Source organism: Harpia harpyja, chromosome Z (genome assembly GCF_026419915.1).
Source record: "Harpia harpyja isolate bHarHar1 chromosome Z, bHarHar1 primary haplotype, whole genome shotgun sequence".
Taxonomy (NCBI): Eukaryota; Metazoa; Chordata; class Aves; order Accipitriformes; family Accipitridae; genus Harpia; species Harpia harpyja.
This window is the reverse complement of record NC_068969.1, coordinates 50,823,598-50,847,463: the sequence shown is the minus strand read 5'-3', so window position 1 is coordinate 50,847,463 and position 23,866 is coordinate 50,823,598. Positions and strand designations below refer to the sequence as shown.

At 40.2% G+C, this 23,866-nt stretch overlaps 1 protein-coding gene across 4 annotated transcripts in view; it reads right to left on the bottom strand.

Moving 5' to 3' along the window:
- Nucleotides 1–23,866, bottom strand: part of MCC (MCC regulator of WNT signaling pathway) — a 224,354-nt gene that overhangs the window by 40,019 nt on the left and 160,469 nt on the right. For all 4 annotated transcript variants that reach the window (XR_008233829.1, XR_008233830.1, XR_008233831.1 and 1 more), the window contains 3 exons: nt 17,687–17,823; nt 13,594–13,757; nt 8,201–8,407 (listed from right to left, as the gene is read on the bottom strand). Coding sequence is in view for 1 of the 4 variants with exons in the window: in XM_052778950.1 (XP_052634910.1) it covers nt 8,201–8,407; nt 13,594–13,757; nt 17,687–17,823 (508 nt within the window). In the remaining 3 variants the exon portion in view is untranslated. The remainder of the gene's footprint in view (nt 1–8,200; nt 8,408–13,593; nt 13,758–17,686; nt 17,824–23,866) is intronic.

Sequence of the window (23,866 nt, the reverse complement as noted above, 5' to 3'; positions counted from 1 at the left end):
GGAGCCCACGCTGGAGCAGGTTTTCTGGCAGGACTTGTGACCCCGCAGGGGACCCATGCTGGAGCAGTCTGTGCCTGAAGGACTGTAGCCTGCAGGAGGGACCCACACTGGAGAAGTCCATGGAGGACTGTCTCCCGTGGGAGGGACCCCATGGTGGAGCAGGGGACAAGTGAGGAGTCCTCCCCCTGAAGAGGATGAATCAGCAGAGACAACATGTGATGAACTGACCCCAACCCCCACTCCCCGTCCCCCTGTGCCGCTGGGGGGGAAGAGGTAGAGAATGCAGGAGTGAAGCTGTGCCCAGGAAGAAGGGAGGGGTGGAGGGAAGGTCTTTTAAGATTTCGTTTTATTTCCCATTACCCTACTCTGGTTGATTGGCAATAAATTAAGTTAATTTTCCCCAAGTTGAGTCTGTTTTGCCTGTGACGGTTAATTGGTTGAGTGATCTCTCCCTGTCCTTATCTCGACCCACGAGCCCTTTGTTATATTTTCTCTCCCCTGTCCAGCTGAGTCCGGGGGAGTGATAGAACGGCTTTGGTGGGCACCTGGTGTCCAGCCAGGGTTAACCCACCACACAAACAAACAGGAAAACCACTAGGGATGTATTCTTCATAAAATCAAATCCCTGCCTCAACAGCTGACTTAAAAATTGCTAAAATATTCACCTATGCCCAGAACCCAGTCCTGCAAGATTTCAGCCCCCAAACAAGTAATATTCTAAATTTAAGGGCAATCAGGAAACAGAGTGTTAAAGTTGCTTAAAATGCTAAGCATTCATTGACTCCAAAGTTTAAAACCACCTTAGGTAAGGACAATATTACACAAAACTTTAAGGCAGATAGGTTTCCTTTAGTCTATGTTTTATTACTGAGCAGTGACTATTGGCCATGATCACGAAGCCAATTATTCTTAAGGATCTGTAAAACAACGTTAGCAATAGAAAGAAAAATGAACACAGCTAAGTCTGTAGCCAGGCAAAGCTTTGCTCAGGAAAGCATTTATAAAAGAAAACTTAGAGCGCAGCACAGTTATCATTCTATGTGAGTCACTGCTTTAACACTGTATCATAGAAGCAACTACAACTTAAAGAAACTGCCTGCTTATTCATGCTTCTTGATGTATTTACTGATTCAGGACTTCATTTGAGAAATTACATGCTGAATTAATTGCTATAAATAACTGCACTAACTTTAGCAACGCTAAGTACTGGATGGTAATTCTGAGCAGGATAACAGGGCAAGTTTGTCTGACCTGTAAAATCACCGATCTCACAATTCACACATTCACCAAGCCAGAATCTCATGACTGGGTTGCCCACCCACCAGACCGCCCAGAGACAGCTTAGGTAACTATTTCTGGTCACCGAAACCTCCACTGTAAATATAGCAGTATGCACCACCTCCTCAGAACGTACTTTTCCACACTAGTAGTACCTCTACAGGAAAAATAAAGGAAGACCAAAGAATGGGAATCAAGAAAAAAAAAAAAAAAAGAGTTCAGAAGAGCCAGTTTCTTCTCTGGATTGGTGAATGCATGAGTTATGAAAAGGCTAGTTTAAAAAGTATGATTAAAAATTATCTGACCACCCCTGCTCAATACTTCTACCAGTCTCAAGTGTCATTACCAATGTAATATAAGTTATTCTGAAGGTTATGTTTATTAGTAGAAAGAAGGTAATTGCAGTACCGCACGTGAGACACAATAAACACTTGGAAACTGGAGACAGAGGAAGGGCAGATCTCACTGGAAATGGATGACAAAATTGGCAAAATCCAATGGGTGAAGACAAGTAAAGAAACAAAACCAAAAAAAGTTCAACTGAAAGACAGAAAAGTGTGGATTTTTGAGTTGGGGAGGAATAACAAGGAAGGATTCAAAGAAAAGATTTCTTCAGCCCTTGCATCGTACTAGTTTACAGACAGACATATCCAGAAGGATATAAAAATTGCCAAAGTTCTAGAACTCTAAATTGAGATAGAAAGTGGCTGACAGGCAGGTCTAATTATATGATCAGAAAAAAAAAAAAGGAGGCAAGAACAGAGGAAAAAGGAGAAATCCAGGGAAACATCTGTGAAATCCACACTGAAAAAAAGGAAAGAGCGAAGATCTTCTAAACAGCTGGAGGAAGTCCAAAGAATTACAGAAGTAAAGAAGTGCTGGAACCTTGGAAAGAGCAGGAGCAGGGCATTAAGTGAGACACAAGGCAACAGAGCCATTAGACTTCTGAGCAATGGACAGCCTAGACACCAAGATAAGTCAGGTGCAAACAGATGTTCTCAAGTTATTAATATCAATTTAAGTAACTGGAAATTTTATTTATTAATATTTGATGTTTAGCAATATGAACCAATTGTTTAGCTGCATTTCTGATTTCTTCCTTTGAATGCTGAGAACTGGAGTAAGAAATAGGGAAAAATAAAGCATAATTTCTTGTGGATACCTTAAGAACTAAATAAAAAGACAGCAAGGGTAGAGAAAAGGGGCTGACACACTACAGTAATGTTGGATTTATGAAAGACTTCGTAAGTGATTAACAGGCATCATGGACATGTTTGCAGAAATGCATAGTGGGTTACAGAAAATACTTTGGTGGAATATGCTCATTATCTATAATCATAAATCTAAGAAAGATGTTTTTACTCTTTGTATTTTACACATGCATACTCACAACTACATGATTGGTTAACATATCCCAAATAAAAAATGACAGCTACAAACTGCATATTTTTGTCACTGATTTCCACATTCAAAGGACACCTGCTGCTTTTGTTCCTAAACCAGTTTCAAATAAAGGGCATGCCTGTGATTGTTTTCTTTCTACCCTACTTATGACCTGTTTCATCATGCAGTATCTCTGAACCCTTCAAGTAATAACATTTTTTTCCCCAGCATTTTAATACCACTTTAATTTTTTCTCCCTGTTATACAGAGGAGAAAGATGAGGTATAACAAAGCACAGGAAGTGAATATACCTGTCCCACTTTCTAATTTATTCATGCATACTGCAAATCTGTGGAGGAGAAGATGGAAAATGAAATAGTGGTGTGACAATTCAAGCTGCTTTCAGCGGTGAGGGCCCTTCCCAGCCTAAAGCACTGCTAACCTTTCCATCAGGGCTAGTGGTGATTATTTTCAGCCAGATAATTTTCAGCCCCTCTTAAATCGCGAGCACCACAGCTAACAAGGTCTGATTTCCTACAGGTTGTCTGTTGTAGTTGACTGAGTATGGCGAAGAAGTCTTTTCTGGTATTTGTAAGGGCCATCTCCTCCGTGAATTCTCTGGAGTTCTTATCAGTTCAAAGGAGGCATTTACAGAATCTCAAAGATGTCTGCTTTCAAGAAATATGTAAGAACTTAACTGTCACTAGGAGCCCTACTCCTCTGGCAGATCTGAAAATCAGTCTGCAGTTTGAACAATTATTTTGAGGAACGGAGAAAAGGAACAACACACAGACACAACAAGCTACAAGAGAACAGGCACACTGCTAGGGTCTATACATATGACTTTTTTAAGCAGGAGGAGAGACTACAGGGCACTGGGGGATAGAAATATGTCACCAAGCAAGCGCTCCTCTGCATTTGACACCTTTTCAGACAAAACTCCCTCATGCAGTGCTCCATGAGGAAAGATCCAGGTGCCGCACCTCTACAAAGGAAGCACAGCAACAAAAACCAAGGACGTAGCAGGACATGACATGGGAGGTGAAGGGTGGATTCCCTAAAAGCTCTGAGCACAACTTAAGTGTTCTGATCCAGGCTGGCACGCAGTGGCACAAACAAGGGCAGTAAGCCTATCTCAGGCTTTTTCTCATTTCATTTCAGATTAATCACTGAGCCATTTGCATACAAGCTTGGAAACAGAAGCAAAGCTCTAGTTCATTAACAGCTAAGTGGAGATACTGCTGCATAAGCAAATACCATGCAACTGAAGGAGGCAGAGAATGGAAATAGCTTTTGGCTGCTACCTCGGGTTTCTGGTGTGCACCAAGAGACAAGAAGACAACAGTTCAAGGATCATGTTAAGCTGTGCAAGCTGGTAATAATCTCTAAATGTTCGTAACGTACCAGTGTTCTCTAGCAACCTGAACAATACCTTCTGATCCCAACACGAATGACGCCAAAACATGGACAGCTGAGCAGTTCGTGCCAGCTTTGTGTCATCCGAGAACAGTGCCTGCGAGGCCAAGGATCTGAATCCTGCTGTGGTTTGGGTAGGTTTCAACTCCTCGCAAGAACAAGGCATTTTGGGAGAGCCCTCATGCTAAAATGAAGTTTCTTGGAGTGGGGGCAATCTGGGCAGCTGGAGGGATCCCGCATTAAAACAGCACTTTTCTACTCCTCTGCAGATTATGTTTTCATTAAGGTCTTAAGTCAAAGATAGCTAAAATACTAATTCTGTTCTTGTTATGGTCAGTTTGGTGAATTCAGCAGAGTTTGGAGGAGATACAGAACAATCCTCAGAACTAAGAGCATTTGATTAACTGAACAAGTTGACATCTGGCTTTTGCAGAGAATAGACTTAAGATACTTCCAGAGCTGGAACCGCCTTTTCGCTTTAGACGTAGTTCTTCAGAACAGACTCAGAGAAGCCTGAAGACTGCCCACACCTACTGCTTCTCATGTCGACGGGCTGCTTTTGGGACTGCTGAGGCACTACTCATCTGGCAACTTTCATGGGCAGTAATTAAAAAACCCACAACTTTTACTTGGCAGTCATGATGGAGTTTATATGCTGTATCAGCGCTGCTCATCTGACTCCCCTGGTGGATACAAGAGATTTTGTGTAAGAACACAAATATTACTTTTTCTAGTACTATTTAAGTCTGTTACCACATATAGCAGTCATAAATAGTGCTGACCTGATTACAACCTTATTCTCATGTAATAATAACATTAATCCCACGAACTGGTACAGAAGTTCCCCGGCATCTTATCTGTATTATTGGATTCAGGATTATGGTCAGCTATATGTGAACAGTTTCTAGGCCATTGACTGGCCCAGACTTAAATTGATTTTATTTTTAATATGGCAATATCATACAGAGGTAAAATAAACCTCTATGTTATGACATTAGCCGCTACACTGCAGGCACCCTACAGAAATAAGCAATTACCTCATTTACTAATGACCTGTGAGAAATAAATTCCATATGTATATTGTTTCTTAGCCACTGTTCTAGAAAGCGGCTCAATCTGTTAACTGAGCACAGTAAATACCTAATTAAATTAAATCTCCAACAAGCCTGAGAAAAATGTATTGAAAGCACTCTGCTTGATTACAGACATTGGTCTAAAGCAACAGACCTATTGATCTGGTCAACTTCAAGCTTATTTGCTTCACCCAATTTAATTTGAGAAAAACAATAACTAAATTTTAGTTGGATCTCCCTTCCCACTCTCCAGGGAAATAATCTGAAGTGACTCTGAGTTCAGGTGGCATGCAGAAAATATTTAATAGGTCAAAGAAAACCATGGACACCATTACATTAAAAATGCAAATACTGTTTCCAGTGCAACAGTTACATACTGTTGCTGACAGGGTCATATGCCACGGACAAACTTCTCTGGTGGGGGCAATAAACCAGTTGTTCTGCAAGTTCAGGATGATATTAAAAACCATATTTCAATAAAGTGCTCTATAGGTGCAAACTAAATGAAAACAACTGAAAAAAACCCCTGCCAGCTGTGCCTGAATATGGAGGCTGCTTGATTTTGTTACGCTCTGTGCCAATCCAACATTAACCCTTCGTCTACTGGGCAAGACATCTATCCGATCTGTCCAAGAAGAATTTCCTTAATTAAAGAGGAATGAACACTTAAACTGGCTTGCTGTATACGAGACAGCTCACAGTCTCTACAGAGCAATTCAAGACTTACCCTCTCCAGGGTCAGTGGTGTGAACATAACTCAGGTCAGTAACATCCCACTGCTGCTATCATCCGACAATTGCTCTAGCCACTTACACGAAACAAGTTGATGACCTAGTTCTGTTTCCATCAGAGATGCTTCCATAACAAAGAGGCATCAGTAACACATGCAGCATCCCTGGCAGCAGTTCCAAGAGACAGGCCAGCAACTACTAGATCAGCATGATTAACACACTATCCTTTCAGTCCTAGGCCCTGCCTATACTAAGGAAATTGTGAAATACTCAATAACATAGCCAGTACTTGTGTGGCTCCACAAATGCTTGGTTCACTGGGGATTCCAATATAGATTGACCAAGTCAAGCAGTATCCGCATACACAGAACTAAACAGCATTTTCCCCATCATCTGATCCAACCCTCTGCTGTTGCTGGCAGCCAGGCAAAACATAACAGTTTTGTGCAGAGATACTAAGGCTAGCTCTAGGATTAATGCAGCTGTATTAACTGGGCCAATTAAAAGTACGCTTTTTTGCCTTCCTTTGGATACAATCCTAACGTAACCATCCTGGGTTTAATAGGTATCCCTGCATAGTCACACTTTTCATTATACAAACATAACTTTAGTATTTTAAAGCTCCATTTTCAAAGTAGCCTATTAGTCAGTAGCCTTACTCCTTACTGCTTCTCCAAAAGCACAATCCTCTTGTCTGTTAGACACCTCACAGTCTGATTTCTGGCCTAATACAACCACGAGTGGTTTACATTAATCTGTTCTCGCTCCAGTTTGGTCCCTAAGTTTGAACAGCCATTAGCTCCCATTCTTACTTGCTTTCTCCAGCGCTTGTGAAAAGAAATCAAATTCAGATTTTTCTGATCTCTGGTGATCACTGGTCATCACAAACACCAATGCTTTCCCATTTTCTGTTTTTTTTAACTGAGGAGCTCCTGGCTGTCAGCATAAACTCTTGTTACCAATCTTCTAAGCACCTTAACTTGCATTCCATACCTCTCAAAATTTAAATCTTTTTCTATTAATTCTACCCTCAAGGCCGTCTATTTTTTTCTTGTTTGATATCCCAATATTGATCCGTATCACCTGTAGTGTCAATATCTGCATTTGTGTAAGCAAATTTCACAAGCACATGCTTCTATTCTCTGCCCGCTTGCCACCCCCATCCCCCCATCGCAATCCTGCAATAATTCACCAGGTGTATAAATGCTACTTCTGTAGCTCAAGGGGTAGTACTGCCTCTGCTTAAAAAGAAGTGTAATTATAAAACCAGTCCAAAAACTTCAGGACTGAAAACAACTTACACTTATGTTATATAATAAAACTAAATTTTACGAAGGAAAAGTTGAAGTGGTCTTGTTTTACACGATAGCAGATTACTATTCTTCCCTCGTCGCACACACCTTTTTTTTAGTGTTAAGAGAGGATAGTTAGTTTTGCAAAGGTAATTTGTGGCTTGGTATCTGAAGATTGGAAGTCTCACACAATGCCCCTTCATGCTAAAATGATACACTCGCTACAAAACAATGTTGTTTTAGAAGCACAGTATTTGCATAAAAGGTTGATCTGCTGCCAGTAGGTGAAGGGCAACACTTCCAATAATTCTACCAAGATACAGTTGTCTCAATTGTCACTCAAATTGAACAGAAACTTGAAACTGCCTGTTTTAAAACAAAATTATTTCATATCTAGTCAAAACTCTGCAGATTTAAGAGGGACAAAGTCAACAAATTTTAAAAGTAACAGAGATTGAGGTCATGTTCTCTCAGATTTTTCATCTTTTTTGTGAACAAATTTCCAGGCTTTTTTAGTTTGGATTCCATACAAAGCACAAGGCCTTTATCTGAGCTTGCAGCATCATAAAACGTAGACAGGGAAGCAGGACATGGCTAGGACTACTCATTGTTCAGTTCTGAGAATTACTACCCACTGACAGGAGTCCTGCTCTTTTTCTTTCTCCTAATCGCAAATCGAATTCCCATTAAAAACAAAGAAATATTTGTTGTTTACAGGAAAACTCACTAAATGAACAGCTGCTTTTTCTATAGACAAGTTACATATGCTTCCTTAGAGATGAGTATCAGGTTTTCTGTTAACACATGATTTCTGACATCAGCTTGTTGTACACCTTGGCTGTTCATCACACACGCTTTTTCAATTATGTTCAGTTTTGTCCTAGTTCTGTAACTTGTATAGCTCACCTTTAACAACAAAAAGCCCTACAGCCAGTACAGGAAGCAAGATTAAAGAGAAGCTTGTTCTGGTGACAAAATTATGCAGGCTAGGAGGAACAAGAAGCCATCATCTATGCAGCACTCTTACCCTTCTACGCAGTCTGTCCCTTTCTTCACGAATAGCATTCATGGTGGCCTTGGTCCTGTTCAGCTCCTCCTCTTTGCTGCACAGCATGGCCGTGAGGCTCTCATTCTCTTCCCGCAAGCCAGCTAGCTCCTTTTCCCATCGAGATCTCTCTTCAGATAGATTTGGATAAAGGTCACGTCCCAGCACACCCTCAATCTCTTCCACGGTCTGCAAAAATACAGTCATCAAAAAACAGAAAGAGGCAGAGAAAGATGATTGAACAGGAGTAATGGTACACAGGACAGAAGTATGTAACAGGCAACTAGATATACTTGCATGTACACACCCAGCCCCACAACACCATCAGTTTGCTCTTTTGTTTGATAAGTAATGTCAAACAACATTATTGCTTATTTTGTTTGATAGTTCGACCATTTTCTTAAAATATTTCATACTGACCAACAGCAAAGCAGATGGATGTTTTACATGCAAATAAAACATGTCACCCATGAGTGACAGAAGTCCCAGTAGTTTCACCTCAGAACACTTTAAAGCAAATTAATGACTCCTTGTCATGGGTGAGCACGGTGTTTGTTGTTTCCCTGCCTGAGTAACAAGGCAGAAAAGTAGAAGCCTGTGAATGTGTATGGCATGGGGCCTTTTTTGGTTTTAGGCCAACTCCACAAAAGGGCAAGGAAAAGAGTGTGACAGTAAAAAGCAGGACTCTTCTTTCCAATGTTCCTGAACATGTTTTCCTCGAGGTGACAGAGAGATGAAAGAAATAGAACTCGCCTTGGCTAGGCTTACGTTATACCAGAAGACATTACAGCCTTTGTAGTGCCTAAAAAAAGCTGGGTTCCTCTGGGACATATAACGCCATTCAGCATTTCCCGCCCCATCCCCTTGCTCAGAACTGTGCCTTGTAGGCACCATTCAGCACAAAGGATATTCAGCAACTTCCACTGGGTGAAACTAAATACACACACACACCACCAGCAAGGTAATACTGCCATGCCTGAGCTTACCTACCGTCAGACTGGTCATTCAACATGTTGAAACACAGCATAACGCTTAATGTGTCAGGTAACTACGTGCAGTTCTGATTCTACTACACAGCGTATGCTGCGCCTGTATCAATTTTTTTCACTTATGGAAGACCTTTGCAACACGCAAAACCCCTCCAGATGTTGCTTATAAGCTTTTGAATCTTTCTGAAGGCAGTCTGCATTAAAATGGTAGGAAGAAACATGGGAAATAAGTGAATATATGATATAACTAGCAACCTAGAAAGTTTCGTTTCATTGGATAATCCAAGAACAAGTTATAGCTGAAGCCTATACTTTTAAGTTTAATATGGAAGATAAATAACATGTACCGAAGTTAAAAATAGTCTGCTTAGTTGTATTATTCAAATGACTCATTTTTTATATATAACAAAAATTACTAACTGAAGTTTACCTCCTTAATTTGGGGGACACTAAAAGAACCAACCAGAGTACAGCTGAAAATGACAAACCAAGTTGAAAATACAACTCCACTTTTTTTCTGCAAGAAATCTTCCCACTGTCTGACCCTGATGCGCCAGTGAAATTTTATTGTATGTCTATTATAATGGAAAGTTGGTTATTTACTGTTATCAATTGATTAATCTTAAAGAATAAATCTTGGCTACAGCAAGACTCCTTAGTGAGGAGGAAAAGACACTCGTACAAAAGGAAAAAACCTATTTTTAACAACTAGTTTAAGACGCCTCTATGGAAAAAGCAGGGACAAAACTTTTGCAGTCAGGTTCAGTTTATCCTTTTAAATTGTATTTCATGTCTCTCTTACATAAAACTGCCATACATTTAGAGTCATAAATATAAAACTCCATCGACAGAGCATCTACAGTATAATTCTGCTTACATATTTGGTAGTAAGCTTAAATTACTTTTCTAAATGAGCAATGCCTTGCAACATCTCTAAGATGAAAGAAGCCGCAGCTCTCCCTTACATTAGTTTCACTTGGACCTATAGGTCTCAAACTATGACAAGGTAAGTTATTTCAACACAACGTGAGGATGAGTTCAAGTTCTGAATAAGCACAGGGTGGTTAATCTTACAACGTGAAGAAAAGCTCTGTAATGGCAGGAGCATTCTCTCTTGATGATGCTAGCTTTATTTTAAACCGTCCCTCTTCGCTGCTGTCTTCCTCTCTCCCTTCTTCCCCCAAACATCCTCTCCTCTTTCACGCACTTCCCCTGCTGTTTCCTTACCCCTCTAATGCCAAGTTCTGCTGCTGCCTCCTTCCTCCCCATACTCCTAGTGTTGCTGTTTTTCCAACCCCTCCCTTTCCCAAGCCTCTTCTCCTCTTCAGAGCCTCCTGGAGCAACACTGAAAGAGGAAGGGCTGTCATGAGGAAGCAGCAGCAGTGGCTCAACATCAAGGAGGTATCTTCAGACAGACAGGCTGCTGCTCTTTTTCCAGACTCCATTGCTACCGTTTGCCCACACAAGTACAAAGTTCAGGCAGTGACAGCATCAGCATGCTCTGACAGTTGTACTAAGGGCTGCCCTACAGCCCCTAACAAAGCTGAGGGACCTTTCTGCTTGCTTGTATGCTCCTTCATTTTGAGGTGATCAGTATTGTTTTGCTGACTGAACTATTACCACAATTCTCCGGTTTGATGACCAACATGCTACCATCCTCCATGGTAAATAAAACATAAATATTGTACATGGATATATCTACGTAAACTACCGGGTTGTTTATTTTTCTTCAAAGCAGTATTACAGAGCAGTTTTATCTGGCATGCTGCTGTACAGCAGATAAATTTAGGTATAATTTCACAGATTACAGGACTGAATTACAATGTAATGTTCCGAGTACAGGGCAGGATGTCGTATCATGGTAATTCCAGTCTTGCCTCTGATACTGCCATCAGTACTCTCTGCCTTAGTTTCCTTTCAAGAGGAGTCGTGCTACAGACATGGTATTAGATTAAATCCGCAAGTGCCAGGTTTAAAAGAAGCAAAAAGCAGCACTTTTTCACAAGGCATAACTCAATGGTAGAGTTTATTCCTAATAGAATTTATGGAGGCCAAAAATTTAGATGGTTAAAAAACACATTAGATACAAATATGGAAGAAAATCCCACCCATGACTATTAAACACAAAGACATCATCTCTGGCTCAAGAAGTTCCTAAACCCACCTTGCCGGAAGCATCTTTGAAGGAGGCAGAAGAAGGACATACTATGCATGTCCTTTTTGATGCAGTCTTTCTGTTGGCATCTGCCACTAGACAGATGGACTTTTGGTCCGACCCAGTGCAACTGTTTTCATGTTCTACATGGTTCATGTTTGGAAATATTTACATCTTTTTTTAATCGGTAGAGTTTTAGTGGTAGGTATCTGTTACTGATAGTTATTTACTCTTCAAAATACATGAAGCATTAACCAGCCTACTCTATGGAAATTTTCTTAAACAAAGGATAGTTTTGTAACTGTTCAGTTATCAGACAATCTGATAAATGTCATCTCAAGGTCTTTTCATTCTTTGTGGGACAGAAACAATTGAGCTAGCTAGGGTCACATGACTTGTATAAAAGAAGAAGGAAAAAAAAAAATTTACCAGCAACAGCATTAAAAGAAACCCAGTAAAATTTAACCATCAAAGCAGAAGGATTCAAAACATTTAAATGCATTAGTTCATCAGTCAAGAAAAAAGCCAACACTCAAAGCAAAAGACAGTCAGAATTTCAGGCTTCTCTTCATGATTCCACCTGTTTTAAAAATCTCTCAGTTCTCTGTCTGAGTAAGCAGGAAAGGAGAAATGACCTGCAGCCATGGGTGGAAACGTGGAGAGGGGCTCCACGTGTAGGTTTTACTATATTAAACACATTGATGACACGCTTCCCTAGCACATAAGTGGAGCATCTCAGAGATTCCTATCTTCCTGAAAGGTTAATAACCTTTGCATGCTATCACTTGTCAAACACAAACAATCCCAGGCTCTACAGCACAGGCACCGGAGAAAAACTTTCCCCAAAAATGGCTACACATGTAGAGATCACCTGAAAATAAACGGCCTGCATTTCTGAACCAGGAAGAAGCTGCTAACAGTTGTCATTATAAAGTTGGACTGTAGTTCATTTGAATCAACAGTAAATAATGGGGTTAAAATAAAAAGCTTTAGAATTAAGCTTATGGCAGCTATTTTGACATTTTGTTGAATCCACCTCCTGCAGAGGTTCTCATCTCACCTCACTTCAGAGACCTCTGTGGACCTCACACAGACCAATCTCTACCTGTTTTCCAGGATCTACAATCTCTCTCTTGGTGAATACTGACTTCTGAGAACACTTAACCCTAAAACTCCAGATAATACTGGGTAACATTCAAAGTATCGATTCTAATCCTCCAACACATTCAAATAAACTGCTTCAAGACCGTTCCCAAGAACCCAGAAGTCAGTCTGTCTCTCTCTCAAATATACCCACATTCTTCAAACTACTACTCAACATTAATTTCTTTATAGGCCATTATATTCCTCAGGCACCACCAGGCACAGAGGGGACCATTCCCAGTAGTATGCCAAAGGGCTAAGCTGTCTAGAATGGTCACAGACCTCCCCACTTCAAGAGCAAACTGTCAATATATTTGTTCTTATGTAAATGAGTCAGTGACACCTTTCCATCTGACACAAAAAACTTGTTCAGCTCCTTCCCTGTATATAGTAAGATACTCTACAGTTCTGTCGCTTTCAGGTTCTGAACTGCAATCCCTTCATTACATGTGCTACCTGGCATCCCTCTTCTTGTTCTGTTACACACACAATAAAACCAAGACATACAAGTATCAGCTGAATTACCTGTTCCTGTGTCTGGCTTGTCTCATTAGAATTAATATACCCCATATGTTTTGTGTTAAATATTAGCTTCGTATTTTAACACAGCAAAGGCACAACTTAGGCATAATATATGGCATTTTATCTTCAAATTTCAGCAAGTATTACATATTGTAATTTTTGTACATGTTTGTACAAAATGTACATTTTTGTACATTATTGTAACATTTTCTGTTACTGGTCAATGACTAGCTGTGTGACCTTGGGCAAGCGACAACTTGTTTGCTGGATAACCTTCAGAAAGTAAATTAACAGCTGAGTGTCCCCATTTCTCTTATCTCTGCAACGAGCATAAGAAAAATACATTTCTGATTTGAGATCAAAAGTCTGTTAGTAGCTCCTCCTGTGCCTTGGAGAATTCAGTGTAAAACAGGCGTATTACTGCCTACCCGACACACCCCATGAGCTGGAGTTGATTTCTGTGAAGTACTCTGACACCTTTGGAAGTAAGGTGCTATTAGTACAGAATGCTATCAGGTGTCTCAGGCAATGTACATGCTGCATTTAGAGCCTGATGTTACTGTTACCTTAATGGCTAAATCACAGTGTTCACTGGCAGTAGTGAGTTGTTCAATATGTCTATCCACTTCTGCGACCGATAAACTGCAGCTGCTTTTCTTCCTCCCGCAGACAACATTTTCCAGACCTGTCAACACTCTTTGCAGTTCTGAATTCAAGTCACTACAGTTATCTAAAAGAAAGCAAAACAAAACAAAACAAATATCGCAACAATTAGTGACTCAGTGAAAAAACAAACTCTAACCCAGGAAGTGCCTGCTGCAGAACAGCTAGGACTGATACCGTTCAAGCAATGTCCTTGCAATCTGCTGCTTTTTCCTCACCAGCTGATAGGCTTAAATACCATAATGACATCAACTGAAATCACAAATTACCTCCCATCTGACAAATAACACTCCCCCTACTTATTTGAAGTGTTCATTCTTTCTTCAAAAAACTCTCTTATCTGAAGGACAACATTTTACGACACCGCATGCTCACATACTCTGCCATTTCTTTTTTGTTATTCTTTTTGCCATTCAGCAGCTACTATCCTGATTTTATTACCCTCAGAGGGTTTTCTCTGTAAATTCAACATTTTTTCTGCCTGGTATATTCATTGACATTACGATTTGACATTTCTCAGAAGAATTTTTGTGGTTGTACTTAGGCACTGCTTGATTTAAAAAAACCTGGTGTTTACAGAAATAATCCCTACTGACTATCTCAGCACCTATGTTTCATTTTTATAACTATTTCTTCTTCAAATGCAACTGCAGAATATAAAGGAATCATAAAAGCACACCTTGTTCTTTGCTATGTTCCATAGTAGAAACATATTAGCACTATATACAACAACACTATTTTAATTATAAAATGCAGGAGGGAATCACTTTCTTTTCTGTCTTTAGGCAAAGCTCTTCTAGTGCCTTTGGCACCACCACAGCGTCCTCCATTTCTGTGAAAACAAGTGGGTCTCAGTACCCTGCTAGCTCACTTCATAAATTATTTTCGTTTTTCTTAGGCTCACATCTGGCAACAGACAGTGGCAGTTCCTAAGGCAGAGAGATGGTAGAATTCACTCTTGTGCTGTCTCTCGGATGTGCTAGTTAGTATTTCTGGCTTACTAGTTAACAGTTTGCAGTAACTACCAATGGTACAGCACACAAGTGGTGCACTATTATACAGCAGTGTGCTGGCAGTTCCTATACCTTACTAAAAACAGTGGCAGGCATTCTTGCTGGAGGGTGTTATTTCTATACTACTGCTGCAAGCGTTTCACCATGGTCAAATTCCCTAGTAGCCTCATGGCTGTGGTTCTTACAGGGGACTAAAGTAGCGGGCATTGAACTGTGTCTGAAATTTAATCAACATGAGACACCAGATGACTGTAGACTGCCTTGAAATCTCTCTGTGCAAGAGAGAACTGAGAGCGGTTGGATGAAGGGATGAGATGATCAGAAAGTAAAAAACTGTAAACTCGTTACAACAAATCTAACTCCACAGCCTAATGCACATAAACATGAACCTATTGCTGACCAAAAAGAAGAGTTTAAAATGATGTCACAATATTGTATGAAAAACGTGAACGGGCAACACATACAAAACTTTACTCTTGAAGTCATATTCACTAGTTCTTGACTAGCAGCCACCCATCTGTTGTAATAATACCAAAAAACCCTTTATAATAACAACTCACTTACGACCAGCATATACCACGCAGGACGCTTAATTGTAAAAACCCCTATTTTGTTTGCTTGAATTTGTTTCCATAACATCTTCTATAACAGACATTTTGTCTATTTAAACAATCTTCACAAGACCTTGTATGCTGAGTTTTGTTCCTACAATAACATTTTCCCCAGAAAATAAGGGTTTTCAACAATGAGAACCCCACTTCTCACAGAAAACCAGTACAACCCAATTACAAGCTCTGCAAGACGTACTGGAGAGCATTCATAGTTTTAGCTCTTGGTGTTTTATTTCCTGTAGCAATGGAGCAGCACATCCACATGCATTAGTGTATCATGATGTATTACTGTTTTTAGTAAGTCACTGATGCTCATTCCATTAGGGCAATAACCAAGGTCATGCACATGGTTATTAGGTCATAATTTTTTATCCTTACATACCTGTATCTAGAAGGATAAAAAAATACATACATATTTGTGTATACATACATGTGTGCGTACACACACACACACACATATATACACAAAAGGATTTATTTTCACAGGAATACGGAAACAAAACCCCAAAAGGACAGAGTCTATGTATAGAAGAAAAACATGGAAAAAAAGGCAAGAATCCCTGGAGTTAACATTCTTATTTTGTCCATTGCTATATTTCATTTTATTGTCATGTTTCCCACTGTTAGCAGAAACTTAAATGGATAACTTGCTGTTAATGTACACAAACCCTGCTTCAGCTCCACTCCATGAAGAACAAAATCAAAGCCCTAGCCCCAAAATAAATGCTGAAAAGTAAATTAGTTTGAAATTTTGTCAAAAGAAAGGAAAAAAAAAGGAAACAAAATTAAAGGGAAAAGAAGTCCTCATGTTAGAATCTGGTCAAGTAGGAACTTAATAATAAGCATTAACTTTTGACAGCAAAACCACTTATTTTTTAAGAATATAAAAACCTCTACTTAAAATATCTTGACTCCATGCGATATTTTGTTAAGAATACTTTGAATTCCGTATGTTAGACACTTTGCAATTACATTATTATTAATACTATTCTACAAATGTTTCTAGAAATTAAAGACACTGAAATACAAACGTGCTGTGGCAGGTCTTGCATTTATAAACAAATAGAGCTCCAGAGCTGGTGTATTCATTTCAATTTAAGAAATCATAAAGAAAATCTCTTTTATACAGTTGCTTACAATATCAACATGTTTTCTAAATTATTAAACTCCACTCGAGGGCAATGAATACAATGCCCAAAAGTCAGCCTGCTCTCAGGCCCATTCCTCTAAAAGGCACTGTACTGGAAAAAGCAGCAAAAAGTTCTCAATAATGAAGTGCACTGCTCCAAACAAGTGGAAAATGTTTTAATACAGTTTCTTATGTATCGTAGCAAATATTGCATGTTGCACTATAACCATCAAAGCCTCATGTAGAGGTAACAACTTAATATTTAAGGATCACAAGTTCTGCAACAGGGCTTAAGACTGCTATTTCAACGATTTCCTGAAACAGTGCTCGTGTACAGTATCACCCGAAGAAGCTCCCAGGCACCCAGCTAGTTTACCTAGGGAAGAAAATGGAGACCAACTATTTGGTTTTAAATATAAATTAAGAGAAATAGTATTCTGAAGAGAATTCTGAAAATAAGTCATAGTGAGGATTACACCAGACTTGTGTTCATCTACAGCTATGGTCCTCAGCTACTGTGCCCAAACATTTAAAACATTATCATACTGAAGGCCTAGAATCTGCTCATGCTTATGTCACAAACTTTATGGAGTTAATTATTCCATACTTGGAGGTTCTTCAAATGATCAGTAACTGTGCTTGGATGACAAAATGGATGGAATTCTGAAGGAAAGATGCTTGCCCTCTTAGTTCTTAATCAGAAAAAACTAGTTACAGACTGTCTGGAGGTGCTCCCTACTTGCACTGTATTTGAATGTCTTGTGTCAGACTTATCCTTGTCTAAATCCATTTTGGTAAGCTATTCCATACTTTAAAAACGCTCTCAATTTTCAAAAAGTGCAGACATCCTTTGTAGTTAGGCTGTAAAAGAACTGGACAGACAGTTCCATTCCCCATGCTTTCTCCCTCAACTTTTACTCCGTCTGCAATTCTTTTCTAGAGTTAGACTACTTTACAGGCACATGTAAGGTTATGTGAACAGCTTTTTTCTCCCTCTTCTTCCCCAAAAGGCATGAGCTCTCCTGAACAATCATTCCATTTTAGATTCCATAGCTATTCTACATCAAGGCACAGAGGTTACTTCACATCTAAGTTCATAGTCATCGGGAAGTTCAGCATTTGTTGTGATTAACACAGCCTAGATTAATTTATTTCCTCACCAAACGTTTGGATTTGCATTTCAAAGGCTATGATGCCTTTCTGCTGCGAGAAGGCACCATGTCTACTAAGAAGCATAACTCACCCATGTCTGCAGTGACCATGGTGGACTGATTCTCTGGTACCGAAACAGAATTCTGGTCCATGCTGCGTGAGTCTTCGTTAACCTCATGCTGGCTGTGGCTGAGCTCTGACCGCAGCTCTGAATACTCATCTTCCTCCCTGGGGGAGAGAGAGAGAGAGCAAAGGCAGAAATAAAATCCTCTGACGAAATACGTATCTCCATGACACTTATTTCAGACCTGTAAGCTGAGCCACAGGATACAATCCACACAAGTGTAAGTGTTCTGCCCCACTGGCGGAGAAGGGTTTATACCCTTCATGGTGAAGCAACTGTGCTATGCCCATAACACCCACTTGCAGCAGCCACTGCCTGGTTTCCACTTCTTTATTCCCAAGTTCACTGTTACTCCAGACCACTGTACAAGGAAACAATGGGTGGAACTGAGTGCAAGCAAGGATGTGTGTTAAGAAGGACATACAGGGCTCTGCAGTAACTCTCCAACCGACAATCAGCACAAGTGGCTTTTTATCCCAAAGTGGATTAGCAACAACCGATTTTGGTCTCTTTCTCAGTTTCAGGATGCCATTGGCTTGTGTGCAAAGCAAGCATGCACACACACATACCTGCATATGTGTATCAAAATGTTCTTGGGGACAGGTAGGTTTTTCATCACTTCTCAAAAGGAAGGGAACAGATAAGTGAATATGGTGCTGAACTGCTGGAGTTAGTGGAAAATAAAAAGCCTCAATTACCTAGGTTTTAACTTATTTGTCAAGCTGGTTCTACTAAAATAATTGAGGACACAGAATACTTTAGCTAAAGCTAAGGAGCTTAAAAAATTAGGGCTTTTCCCTCCTGTCTCCACACGAAGAGTTCAAAGCACTGGGAAAGAAGATAAGTAAATGAATAATAGCTTTGCCTAAGAGCATTTGTAAACATTTTTTCTTTTGATCCACTTGCTGATTTGACTCAGGATTTTTTTTTTTTTTTTTTTACTTCCATAGTGACTGTTTTGACATTAGAGCATATATTTTACACATGAGAAAAATGCCAGCTTATCCAGGTGCAGAGCCACTCTGATAAGTAAGCAAACAGCCATCACTTTGTTACACACTAAATCAGACATTCATTTTGCTGCACATTCAGCAGAAAAGTGTGAGAATGGAACTGTCTGGATTTGGAAACAATAAGAAATAGCAAAGAGCTACCTGGGGATCTGCATCTGGGAGGGGCACCTGTAATGTTAAGTCTGCTGTGCATACGCTACATGGTGATGAGTGTTTCTCGCAAAAATATTGCAGGGTTTAGCCTGGAGGTGTGTCTGGATTTGCCAGGCAAAATAGCAGAGAAGATGGCCCATACACACAGGGAACAATCATAGAAGTAAAGTCTGCTCCCAAAGTAGCAGAGGTGACAATTTATGAACAAGGCCAACTCAAAAAAGGAATTTCAGCTTGCTTGCCAAGCAGGGTTTCCCAAGGTACTGAGATGTAATCTACAAGAACTATTATGCTCTTTTACCCCTTCCATTTGCTTCAGTGCAAAGAAAGTCTGACTTTATCAGAAGCACTTAGTGACTATTATTAAACAAAAATGCAGGTCAGCTGGTTAAAATTGAGATTTAGATCAAAGAAAGGTCTTTAAGGTACCATGCAATACATGTTTAAGAAAGTGTGAGAACTAAATCATGAACAGCAGGAATTAAAACAGTGTAGTGAAGACAGATAAGCGTGAGTTAATATTCCATGAACTCATTTATTATTAGCCACAGCACAAGCCAGTAGTAATTAGCTTTAGACAAAAACAATTACCAAGCATTCAAACAGTTGCATGTTTTTGATCTGAAGGTAATTCATTTTTACATTGATGAAACAATTAGTCCCACGTTTTTAAGACGTGAATTACCTCTACAAATGTACAAGAGGCTGTATTGATCATAAAACAATGCTACACACAATAATAATTTCTCACCACTTCTTTTTTGGCTCTTGTTGCATAGATTTTCTGTTTAAAATCCAACACAGCTTCATCTAGCTAGCACTAGTGCTGTTTTTTCAGTTTAAGCACCCTCAGTATCTTGGGGCAGTTGAAAAGTATGTCATGCGGCAGGACTCACACCCTTCTGATGGCTCAAGCCAGAAGTGAGTTTCTGAATGCACTAATGCTTCTAAGACCCAACCAGAGAGATCAGAAATCCATTTCTGGTAAAGCGACAGCCGGTCGTCAATCGGTTTCTCCACCACCAGCCTGATGGGGAGCAGACTGAGGGCTAAAAACACAAGGGGGAATTTGAGGGGAGTGGTGCACCACAAACACAAATTCTGCCTTTAAAATTGAAGCTGGCAGTAACAGAAGGTCCTGTTTGAGACTCGCCCTTCCCCAAAACAGAAGAGTCCTCCAGTGGCACTGGAAATGCAAGGCGCTCAGCAGCTGACAATGACTAGCCACCGAACTCCTGCCACACCACCCAAAAGGTGGAGGCATTAAAACTTCCTTGTTGCTGCCATCACCTAGGGCCTTGCTGGAGAAAGCATGTATTTGTTCTCCTATGGGTCGCCCCCTGCCCAATGGTTACCAGTTGCTGGAATGTCATGGTGAGTTGGAAGCAGTTAAGATCAGATCAAGCTGTTCTAAACACAGAGCTGCCTGGGATCAATGCCGGAGCAAAAAAGTGTGTTTTACAGCTATGTCTGCACTTATTGCTTTCCTCATGTTCGGGTGCAACTGAGAGGATCACAACTGCTGCACAGACACTAAGTAAAACTTGATTAAGTAGTGAGCAAAACGGCATACTTTCAGCATCCTTTCACACCGCTGACGAGTTCTGCCAGGACGCTGGCAAGGTGCACATTCTCTTCATGGCTGCAAACAGTGCCTAGTTTCACACTTCAGGTGCCAGCAGTTTTTCAACAATCATTTTACTTGAACAGGGATTTTTAAAGCATTCTAAGCCCCTCAGATAGAAAATACTACAGGTGTTATGCGCACTGCAACCCAGAGATTGACTGCTCCCTGTGTATACACACTTAAGGTCCCTCTGAACTAGTTCACCTGTTAACAAATAATGACACACTTGAGACAACATGGGAATTAATCACTGAAGGCATGTGGGGCTGGGCATTGTATGCTGAAGCCAATGCTATCACACCCACACTGCCATTTGAATTGAATCCAAGTAGCTTCCACTGGCAAATATTTAGAAGCTAGAATCAGACCTCCAGGTCATTGTGAAAATATAAGTGCCATGTGTTGTTTCTCGTGATGCTGTAGTCTATTCACTCTCCTTCGCATTAACTCCAACACAACCTACTTTCTGAATATATTTCAGAATAAAAGCTTTAAGTCTGAACAAATGGTTTTACAACAATGGGTTACAAGCTTCTTGACAACTGTTTCAAATAATCCTTAGCAGGCACCAATATTCAACAGAGTATATTTCTGTTTGGTATTGTTAAAGTTGCCTACTATTTTTAGAGATGCACAGATGCACCCAAACAGCCACTGGTTTAGAACTAAAAGCAATTTGATCTCTTCCTTTTTCCTTTTGCTGAACCTCAATTTGACATCTAAGAAAGACTGTCAGCCATAGGCCAAAGTTGTTTTTGCGCAGCCAAGTTACAGATGATTTTGCCAGCCAAAGACATGATTAAGAAAAAGAGTTGAGTTTGAATGAATCTAAGGCAATATTAGTAACTTCTGAAGTCAGGAATATCCACCTTTAACCTAGATGTAATTCCCTTTTAGTATACTACTGTGTAATCTGTAAATCCTTTCCGTGCTTCAGAGTTATCAGTTGTATCCTTTATGTCCAAGTATTTACAATATGACTCTACAACTGGGAAGATCCATTTGATTGGCTTTGCTGTCTTCTAAGTTGTACACACCTGGGGAGAAAATGGGAGTAGGCATACACCTTCTCAAAGGACAGAGAACCTTTGCAATGCAAAAAAAATCTCTCTTCTACAAATTGAAACAGCAGAAGTAGGGGTAACAATGCCACCGGCATCCATTCGACATGCTAACAGGAACCCCAAGCTAGCATTGCTCAGTGAAAGCTGTTCACGCTGCAAGAAGCTGACAAAATGTGCTCTGCACAATCATCATAGGCTCTTCTGTCCAACAGTCTTGAAGAGTTTGATGAAAGCCTGTGACTTGACTTTTATAATGAATTTAAGCAAAATACTAGCCACCTCCTCCCACTCTCTCCCTAATAATGTAGACAAGAACAGTGAGACACTGTCACACAATTACAATTTTCCAAGAAAAAAAACAAAGCCAAGGTTTATGTTTCCAGACTGCTCAAATAAAAAAAGCATCCTTATCCTAGTGGACCACTTCTTTAGTGTTTTTTTGCTCCCAAATTGCTACCTTCTTCAGCTGGTAGTGGGTAAATTCTGCACTGTCACACACGAAGAACTAGGCAAGCAAGAGGCTTGTCTACTTGCACAGTATGAATATAGGCAGCTCTCTTTTTACCCTTAGTATCAAATCAGTTACAGCTGTATTTCAGGGTTTTTTTTCGGTGAGGTTGGGCTTCGAAACCAGCTGGGCTGTCCAGAGCAGCAGCAGCAGGGAGATGAGACAATTGCAGATGAATGTTGGCTTGCTCCCACAACCATGGTGACCTCATTTTCCTTAGGGAATACTGGAAGAACGTAGCACAAGAGCAGCAGCTAACTTCATGTGGCCACACACATGGAACTTGTTGTACCCAAGAAATGGCTAGCAAACCTAGAATAACCCTAGAAACTTCTAAAAATACTCCTGTAAGATTACTAAGATCAGCATATCAGATGTACCTGGGAAGAGGCACAGACATTGGGATGTGACTTAAGCTCTCTTCTAGAGCTGGCATTACTAAACCACATGAGCAAAAGCCATTACACTTCAAGCTGTGTAAAATTCCTGACACTGCAAAGGCAAAAAAAAAAAAAACCATCAAAAAACAAAGAAAGAAAAATTCTCGGAATGGAGAATATTAACTAGCTTATACAGCCTGACAACACTCCTCAGACTGTTGCAATACCTTACTCAGATTTAACCGCTCTTTCTGCTTACTTTCTGCCCTACTTTCTGAGGGTACTACTCACATTCAAACAAACAGCTACAAATCTAAAGATAATACAGCTCAAGGAGGATAGTCAAATACCTTCCATGAAACTCCAGTTTCTTCTAATTGTTTCCAGAATATTTTGGGGGTTTGGAAGGAACCATGAAGCATGTCATAAAGCAGCAGTACATCAAGCTACATGTTGGTTTATTTTTACAGCCTAAAAATGATACATGACAATACTGAACAATCTCCGTGTCAGCACTGGGGAAACATTTATCTGTTCTGCAATTAATGTAAACTCAAGAAAATTGTTTCCATACAGACAGCCTAAATTTTGTGATAGCACAAGTAAAGCCTCCACTCAGCCTTACTTGCAGGTATCCAAGAGTCAAATCAAAACTAAAATCCCTCCTGTGTTCTAGTTTAAAGGAAAGTTTAAATGCTGAGGCGCTAGCAGGGCTGTGCTCCCAGAATCCTTTCTCTACGGACTGTTTTGTTCCAGCTCCCGGGCTCACAGTCCCCATAGCCAAGGGTGGAGTGCTGTGAGTCACACCTGTCCCAGCAACGACCACAATTACACCGCCCTTGCTCCATGGGATGCAACAGCTTCTCAAGAGTGACGCAAATAGATCCCAGAGTGGATTTACAGAAAGTCACAGCAGGAAGTATCAGTTTCCCTTCTTTCAATTGTCTTTACAAACCCTATAGAATCCCTCTAATTCTACCTCTGCTTGCTGTTTTTAGGAGGAATATTACTCCTCTGTTCCCCAGACACCAAATCACTGGCCTACCAGAGAAAACGCGCTATTCCAATCAATAAAGGAAATAAAAAAATCCACTAACTCAATGAACATTTTTGTTCTTAGTAATAAAACCAGAACAAATAAAACCAGAGGAGGCATCCTAGCTGTCTGAGCAAAACAAGCTCTCACGCAGTACGACCAAACAGGTGGGGCATGGTGCTGGTGTGGCACGTGTTGCAGCAGTGTTGTTCTGATGCCTTCAGAAGCCTGCATCCCCCCTGAAAGGGGCAGCCAAACAGCACTTTTCATGAGAAGCAGCATGCGCTTCCCATCAAGCTTGGTTCTTACGTCTCACTTTCCTGTGCATGCTATAGCTGACTGGTTTATGGACATGGTTAAACATTC